Source organism: Lactuca serriola, chromosome 1, assembly GCF_051521515.1.
Source record: "Lactuca serriola cultivar US96UC23 chromosome 1, Lser_US96UC23_V15, whole genome shotgun sequence".
NCBI classification, from domain to species: domain Eukaryota; kingdom Viridiplantae; phylum Streptophyta; class Magnoliopsida; order Asterales; family Asteraceae; genus Lactuca; species Lactuca serriola.
The window spans coordinates 77,850,146-77,859,085 of record NC_136408.1 but is presented as its reverse complement, the minus strand read 5'-3'; the positions used below and the strand labels follow the sequence as shown (position 1 = coordinate 77,859,085).

At 34.6% G+C, this 8,940-nt stretch overlaps 1 protein-coding gene across 2 annotated transcripts; it reads right to left on the bottom strand.

Annotated features, from left to right (window-relative positions):
* Positions 1-2,161: 2,161 nt before the first annotated feature.
* LOC145093125 (uncharacterized) lies at positions 2,162-8,176 on the bottom strand. Of its 2 annotated transcripts, none has more exons than XM_079031203.1 (7): positions 7,548-8,176; positions 4,562-7,204; positions 3,714-3,767; positions 3,275-3,617; positions 3,100-3,174; positions 2,638-2,856; positions 2,162-2,523 (listed from the first exon to the last, which is right to left on the bottom strand). In XM_079031203.1, exons 1-4 carry the CDS (start codon positions 8,070-8,072, stop codon positions 3,351-3,353), a joined length of 3,489 nt encoding a protein of 1,162 aa, XP_078887329.1. In that variant the 5' UTR covers positions 8,073-8,176; the 3' UTR covers positions 2,162-2,523; positions 2,638-2,856; positions 3,100-3,174; positions 3,275-3,350. The 2 variants fall into 2 exon arrangements, with proteins under 2 accessions (XP_078887329.1, XP_078887321.1); XM_079031195.1 differs by having other exon boundaries at positions 2,638-2,696.
* Positions 8,177-8,940: the final 764 nt, after the last annotated feature.

Genomic DNA, 8,940 nt, shown 5'->3' with positions numbered 1-8,940 from the left:
TCATACATGACTTACCATGAATCTTAAAATAATAAATAAATAAATAATAAATAAAGTGTAACTTTTTTTATTTAGACTTTCGCAATATGCAAAAAAAAAAAAAAAAAAAAAAAAACTATATATTAAGTCTAAAAACAAAATTATATACACAACCAAAATCATTATCCATTTAGTCAATTTACTCATCCATGACTTACCATTAAAGCTATGTTTGGCGGACTAATTGAAAAGCTAGGGGATAAATAAAAAGCTAGCTGATAGCCAAAAAACTAATTGATAAAAAATAAAGTTTAGTAAAAATAGCTGAAAAGCTAATTGAAATATATAAAATTACATAAAATGACATGTAAGAGTATTTGTTTCTATAATTAATTAAGGAGTGTTTGGAAATTTAAAAAAAAAAAACTCTTGAAAAGCTAGTCTAAGTAGTTTTTCAAAAACTAGCTTATAAGCTATTTTTTGATTTACAAAACATGACAACATAAAAAACTCGAAAAATAAGCTAGCTTATCAGCTAGCGGTGGCACGCCATACACACCCTAAAAAAACCGTAACTTTTTTTATTTAAACTTTTGCAACATTGGAAAAACTAATTCATTTAATTTCTTAAAAGCAAAATATTAGTTAGAAAAGTTCGATTTTATTGACTAAGATCAACATGAATAGCAATGAAATATGTTATAACATAGACAAAACTTCAAAAATGGTCTCTATGGTTTCCTAAAATATCAAGTTTAGTCCCTAAGTTCAAAAAACCTCACAGATGGTCCCTGTGGTTTCAAAACGTTTAACAAATAGTCATTTTCGCTAACTTCGTTAGCTTTTGGCCGTTAAGTAAGGGGTATTTTTGTCATTTCACTACCCAGGGACCATTTATGAGGTTTTGTATTAATTTTTTTAAAATAAATAAATAAAATTTAATATGTAAGGGTCCCACCTCCTTCTCTCTCTCTCTCTCTCTCTCTCTCTCTCTCTCTCTCTCTCTCTCTCTCTCTCTCTCTCTCTCTCTCTCTCTCTCTCTCTCTCTGTGTGTGTGTGTGTGTGTGTGTGTGTTCTTCAAAACTCAAGAACACACATAGTTATGAAAAAAACACACACTTTAACTTTTATGGCTTTGTTCTTCAAAATAGATACACATACACACTCAATAACGCATAGACACGATCTCTTATAAACACATACAAACTCAAGAATACTCCTTGAAATCGTTTCGGAAATGAAAATCACACACAAAATATGGGTTTGTTCTTGAGTTCCAGAAACAAAAATCGAAATCATTCAATTCGTTCTTAGAGAACTGTATGCGCGTTGAACAACAAAATATGTTTAAATGAATGGTTATATCCAAAAACACACTCAAATCGGTGCAATCAACTTTCCTTCTCAAATGGACCAGGGGCGGATCTCAAGTCCGGTTTAACCACACAAATGGAGCAGCGAATCTACCAACACCCCCAACACCATCACTACTTCTTCATCTCCGGTCATGTCTTAGCTTCAAGCTCAGGTCATGACTTCTCAAGCAACTAACATTGACGCCAACAACAGCTTCAAGCTCAGGTCATGAATTCTCGAGCAACTGACATTGACGCCGACAACGATGACCTTGACTTCCGATTTGCTCATCCCTCTATAAACAGGAGGCCTCATGTTAATGTTTACATCATCGCACATAAACAACTTTATCCTTCAAAATAAGAACCGATGCCTGAACCTCTCTTTCCCTTTCACACAATTTCAAGAACAAAAGTACTTCTCCAACCGCCAACGCCTAGCAATCAACCGTCGTCTTCATTCCGATGAATGCTAGGGTTTTAAATGGTGAGGTCGTCGGAGAGTGGGAGAGACGAATTGATTGGTTTCTTGTTCGTCAAGGTGTGGTTTGTAGAGGCAAGGTGGGGTGATTTCCGATCTTTGGTTGAAGTTCGCTTAAGGGTTTGTTTCTTTGAGCTCTATGGTTGAGGTAATAATGGCAGTTGATTTTAGGAGAATGGAGGCATTGGATCGATAACTACAAGAAAGATCAAATATAAATACACACATTAAATCACACACATAAACCTAGAAAAGACATTCCTCACTTGAATGGGTATTCACATCTCCTTCTAATTCTCAAAGAACCATCTGTAAGGTTTTTTAAACTTAGGGACTAAACTTGATATTTTCGGAAACCACAGGGACCATTTTTGAAGTTTTGTCTATAACATAATTGACGTGGTTTAATACATTCATTAAAAACATAAACTGGTTTATAGTTAGAAAAAGAAAACAATAAACTCCCAATTAGTTATATGTTGAAAGCAAATCTTAAATATCACTTTTTATTATATCTTTAAACATTAGCAATTATTACCCAAAAAACTCCAACAATTCCCGTTTCCAAATTCCAAATTCCAACCACCCTTCTCCTTCCTCTGACGTCATGCAAATGCAATCAGCCTTCTCTTCTCTTCTCATTTCTTTCATGATTCCCAATTCCCAGAAGCCGCAGCACCTCTTAATCTGGCATTATTGTAGATCTTTCTATTTCCATGAAAATTAAAAAGAAAAAAATAATAATAAAAGGATTATCCAAAACCCAATAATCTTGAAATTATTTCTAAGTCGATAAAGAATCAAGGTCAAAATTGTACTTACACATTTCAACCTGGTTATGCTCAAGAATCCCACAAAACACCAACCATTTCCAGAGAGGCCTATTATGGTCCATAAACAGAATTAACGAACTCCATCATTAGAATAAGAGTAAATTACATTTTTAGTCCCTCAAGTATAGCTGATTTTTGCAACTTTGGTCCCAACACGGTTTTTCTCTTGCAACTTAGGTCCTTATTTGAGGTTTTTACTTTTTAGTCCCTGTTCCAATAAAATGACCCGATTTTAGGACCAAAATGTAAATAAAATGATTATTTTTGGACCATATTTGCAAAAACTAGCTATAATACTCAACGATCAAAATCATTAATTTTTACTTGGAACTGTAAAAGAAAACTTTTTGGGAATGAAATTGCAAAAATGGGCTATACTCAGGGACTAAAATTGTAATTTACTCTTACATAAACAAGTTTATTTTTAAACATATATAAAAAAGGGGAACACCTGATATCACTGTAGCACAGGCATAATCATCATCAATCATCATTGGATCACCAAATTAACCAATATAAACTCTACCTGCACCCAAAACATCATCAAGATTCAAGAAACACAAATTTTAATTAAAAAAAAAAAAGAAAAATCATTTTATAATTTAATATTACAACCATTCAATCACCTGAAAGCAGGCAAAATTGCAGCTTTTGTTGGCAGCAAGTTGAGAATAGATATTGATTAGTTTCAATAAAAAAAAGTTACATGACTTCAAGATTGGGTGCTCCTTTTGACAAAACCTGTAAAGCTGTGGCTTTGGTCAACCATGCGGTCAACTCTGGTTGATTTTGAAAAGGTTTGAGAGGATGAAAAGTTCCATCTTGAAGCTTCACTCCATAAACAAATGGAAGCCTGAGGGAGAGGAAGCTCTCTGGCGGCAGTATCACCGGACAACCAAGGCTGAACTGCAGCTTCTTCTGTTCATGTTCATGGTCATGGTCAACCACTGATGGAGGTAGACATGACACCTGGACATTTTTTTCAGACCCCATTAATTAATTAATCATTTTTTTATTTTTATAAAAAAGATAATATAATATATATATTTCATTTTTTACAGGTACCTCAAATTGAATAACTGGACAAGTAGTCAACACAACAGGGAAGGGAGGTGTAACCTGCATAATGCACATAGAATTACTATATTATTATTTATGCATATATTCGATAAAATTTAGGGCAAAATGTGATTTTGTCTTGTAGTGATTAAACCATTATACTTATTTTAACCGATTTGAAAAAACCATTTTTCTAAGATATCAGAGCAAAATACATACAGAAAAGCATAACATACTTTTATCTTTTTACTAGTATTTCATCATATTATCTCTAGTGATCAAACCATTATACTTATTTTGACCATTTTTATAAAAAAAATAACATTTTTCTTGTTACCTGATATCAGGGAAAAATACAAAAAAGCATAATGGTTTAATCATCATGTAAAATTATTTAGGGTTAATCTCATAAAAGACATTATATTTTGTGTTTTTTCCAGATTAAACCTCAACTTTATTTTTGTCTGAAAAATAAAACCCTCAACCTTCTAAATGCTTCCAAATAAACCCTCAACTTTTTTAGTTTTTCTCGGAAAAAAAAAAAAAAAAAAAAAAAAAAAAAAAAAAAAAAAAACCCACATTTTACAATTTTTTTGGAAAGAAAATGACTAAAAGGGGCAGATCAGAAAAAAAATGAAAAATACAAGGTCTTTTTCAGGCAAAAAATAAAGTTGAGGTTTAATCTGGAAAAAACACAAACTATAAGGTCTTTTATGAGATTAACCCAAATATTTAAGTGGTGAAATCAGTAAAATGGTGAAGGTTATGTAAATTTTTGTATTAAATGAGTTACAAAAGGAATTGATGCACTTAAATAATTATAAAAAAGAAGAAATTAAAAAACAAATTCTTACCAGAAATATTCTCTGAAGCTGTGAAATAGTGCCAGCAAATTGAACATTTGGTGAATCATTCTTATTCTTATGGATCTGGCAATGAGGGCAATTTAGGTACAATGGTAAGTTTCTATTTAGTAAAGGAAAAACACCATTGCCATCATCATCAAGAATCATTGACTCAAGACTTCCTTCAATATCTTTGTGACCATTTTGCCCTTGATTACCATTACTCCCTATTTCTTTTGACTTTACTGGATTTCTGACCTTATTAACACCAGGATTCACCATTCTGTTTGAGTGTCTATGGATTTTACCATGCCCTCCATATTTACCCATCTTTGACGAATCTACCCCTCTACGATCCAAATTATTTTCAGCAGATTCATCCACTGCATAAATGGATCCAAGCCCTTTTAGATGATCTGGTGTCAATATGAATCTGTGTCCACATGGACATTCATGCTCAAATCCAATGTAAACCACCACCTGATTTAAAGAATTGTTCTCCCTACCATTCATGTTTAACAAATTACCAAAACTACCCTTTTGTAGAAACGGATTGCCATTAGTGTTCCCGTTTACATCTTCATGAACAGAAGACAAAGTCCCGATTTTTTTAGATTCTTGATTATCATGTGGTGTTTCTCCAATGTTCTTTTCTTTATTAACATTTTCCAAAGTTAATAAAGTTTTCTTTTTTAATTGAAGTGGAGGAAACCCAGAACTTGTAGATGATGATCCTGCAACAACTTCAGAAAAAGGCTTTTTCATTGTAAAATTAGGAACAACTTTAGTGGAATTACTCTTATTGTCATCAAGATTCTTGGATTTAGAATTAATCTCCACCCCATTGTCTGTTTTTTTCACCTTTACATCTGAAACAACTTCAACCCTTGAATCTTTACTGAATTCTTTCTGTTTTTCAAGAAAAAATTTCCACTTTAGAAGAAACTTCTCTGTATTTGAAAACCCACTTTGGAGAAGCCCTTTTGAAGGTTGATAGTATCTTGACCCTCCAATTCGAGTCAAACTCCAAGATTTTGACTGAATAGGCCCTTCTGTGTTTCCTTCTGGTAAAAAAAGGGTAGGAAGAAGTTTATCACATTCTGGGTAACAACTAAAGTTCACATTAGCTGCTTCAAAATCAAAAGGGTCTAATCGTAATTTCCTTGATCTCCCACATGCACACGCATGAAGAAAAACAAAACCACTACAGTGTGGTAATGAAGAGTCATGTCTTTGATGAATACATGATTTTCCTGTTAAACTAACTGCATCACATAGTTGTCTACCCGAAATCCAAATCGATGTGCATTCGTTTTCCAGTTTTCTCAGATAAAAATCCACAGCTGGACCTTTGACCATTGACTTAAAAGAAGTCAAAGCTTTTGACAAATGGGTTTCATGTTGTGATGTTGGATAACATGGTGGCAAATCGTGTAAGTAGACATCTTTAGCAACGGGTAAAGCTCTTTGACACCAAGAAATTGAAAATTTACTGTTCAGCCCTTTACTGTTATCCAAATATGTTGCTGCAAGTTCTAAAGGGTCGTTGACTTTTGTTTGACTTCCTTCAATAACTGAAACTGAAACGTTATTTCGTTGTCTTGATCTTCTTTTGGTTTGTTCAGATTCAGGTATAAACACAGGTTTAGCAGAAAGAAGCCCATGTAAAATGGTTTGACTGGAAGTCAACCAGACATCAAGAGATGGAAGATCGGGAGTTAAAGGAGGCGGCTTTCCGGAAGCTACCGAGGCGGCAGCTGCAGCCGCCGCCACCGCCACCATCCCACCACCACCACCGGAGACACTGATACTCCCTCGACCTCTTAAAATATCACATTGTCTGTAAATGAACTCCTTTAAAGAAAGAATGTCTTCTTTATTTGAACTTTGACTATGGGTTTCAAGTAGAAGTGAGTCTGAAGTTGAGATACCTTCTAGAACATTCTCCACAATACTAGTGGCAAACTCTAAAGATTCGCCTGAATTGTTTGAGAGTTTATCAAGAAGCAAAACAGCTTTAGACCCATCAAGTGAAAACAAAGGCATGTGGCTTGAAATGGGCCCGGGTCCATTTCTTGACCCGGGAGGACCCGTTTCAGAACCCGAAAGTACCCGACATTTTTTGATTGAAAACCGGATTTGTGCTTCAAGAGATGACTGTAGTTTCTTCTTGAAACCACCTTCTGGTTTTGAAACAGGGCGTGAAAGTACAACTACTGAACCAGATCCTTTCATGGGTAAAGTTGATCTAGACTGAGTTGACTCATCTGGGTTAGAAGTAGAAGAAGGAGAAGAAGAAGATGAAGAGCCAGATTCACAGATATCATCAAGAAAAACAAAGAGTATAACTGGAGTACATTGTCCTGGAAATAAAGATGTGTATGAGCCTAAACCTGACATTAATGAGACTGATGAAGGATTGCGAGCCATGGGTGGACCATTTTTACCAGGGGAACGGTTTTTGGAAGGTGTTCTTGAAGGAGAAGTGTGTGAAGAAGAAGATGTGTGTGATCTTGATGTTGTTGATTGTTGTGTTTGTGATTTAATAAATGGAAACATTGCATGTTTAGCACCTTGTAACACTCGAAACTTTTTTAGATTTTGGATATCAAAGCGTGAGCCTTCTTGTATAAATATGATCACATGGCAAACCTGTGTTCATGATCACAATGAGTTAATAACAAATTGAGTAAGGTTTTTCAAGAATCAATGTGGTGATCTAAACTGATTTAAAAGATTGAGACAAATCCAAGAGAAATATAGCCAAAAAAAACACCTAATGAATTGGGTGTTAGCCTTGTTGCCAAGAAATATAGATCTTAATGAAGTTCATATAATATTTATTTAGTTCAATATAAACATATCCAAATTGCAATCACGTATTAACAAAACAAAACAACAATAAATAGATGCTAAGGCAACAGTCAAAGTCTTAAAGCATAGAAAAGAGCGAAATCACTCAGAAAATCGGTGAATTTGGTTGAAACAAACTTACAGAAAACATAAACAGCATCCCTTGAAGATCCCCAAACTCCTGCTTTTCAAAAACCGAATCAAACCCACTTGGAACCTCCGAAAACCCTTCCATAACCGGACACTTGGTGGAGCAAAACTGCAAATACAAAACCCCCTTCGTCTCTTCATGATAATAACTAATTTGTCTTTGCTTAAACCAATCCTTGACCTCATCCGTCACGATTTCCCCTGTTTTCTCAAACCCCAATGCTACGTCAGCATCCCCGGAACCAAACACATTGGCATCTACAATCCGGTTGATTAATTGACTCACGTCACCTTTGCGCCGGCCGACGAATCCGACCACGACAACGCTGTTTTGCCGGAATGTTGTTGGAGGAGGAGGAGGGGGAGGGAGAGGTGGAAGAGCCGATGGTGGTGGTGGTGGTGGTTGATGGATGGCAGCGGGTGGTTGTAGAACAGTGGTGGTGGAAGGAAGAGTGATAGAAGAAGATGGTGGAGGACGGATTAGAACACGCATAGGGGAGCGATTGGGTGCCGCCATGGAGAGTGAAGGGTGGGATTTGAACTGGGCTTCTCTTCTATTTTGGGAGAAACTCCATTGAAATTCATCAAATAACCAAATGTATCGTCCCCTTTCAACAAAAGAAAGTACAAGGGCTACATTGAAAAATTTAAGATTCTATTAAAATTGAAACATGGAAGTTGCAGATATAGTCCCTACTCTATTTGTTAGTTAGCTTACTTGGTCCTTTATCGAAACCAACATATTTGGGCCTTGAAATTGGGCCATAACTAAGGTTTCAAAATTCAGACTTCTACATTATCTGGACACAAGTCGGATTATTTGAAACTTTATTTTAATTTTTTTTTTATAGGGTCGGATTTTGGATATATTCGGCTGGATTTTTGGATTTTGCATTGAAAATTATCGAATTTTGGATCGGATTGGATTTATACACTTAATTAACTTAATTAATGTTTTTTCGTATGGCAATGATAGGATTTGTTTTTTCGGATAAATATTTGGGATTTTAAAAACGAATTAAAATTTGGGTTAGATATCTAGATGGCCATATATTTGCATAAATATTTGTTGGATTGGATGTATCCGGTTTAGAACTTTGGATGTTTAGATAATTTTTCAATACGAAAAATTCAAATTCGATTTCTACACTTAAACTCTTGCAAAGAAACAAGTTCATTCAACATTTTTTTCAAATAATAATATAATAATATATTTAATGGAAAATGCAAAAAATAAAACGAAGCGCACATTATTTTGGTTATTTTTTATGGCAAAATTACATATATGCTTCTTGTGTTATGTCAGTTGTTATGGATTTCATCTCCAACATATTATTTTATCCGGATTGTCCATATGATTTTTTTTAATTGCACCCATGGTTTTC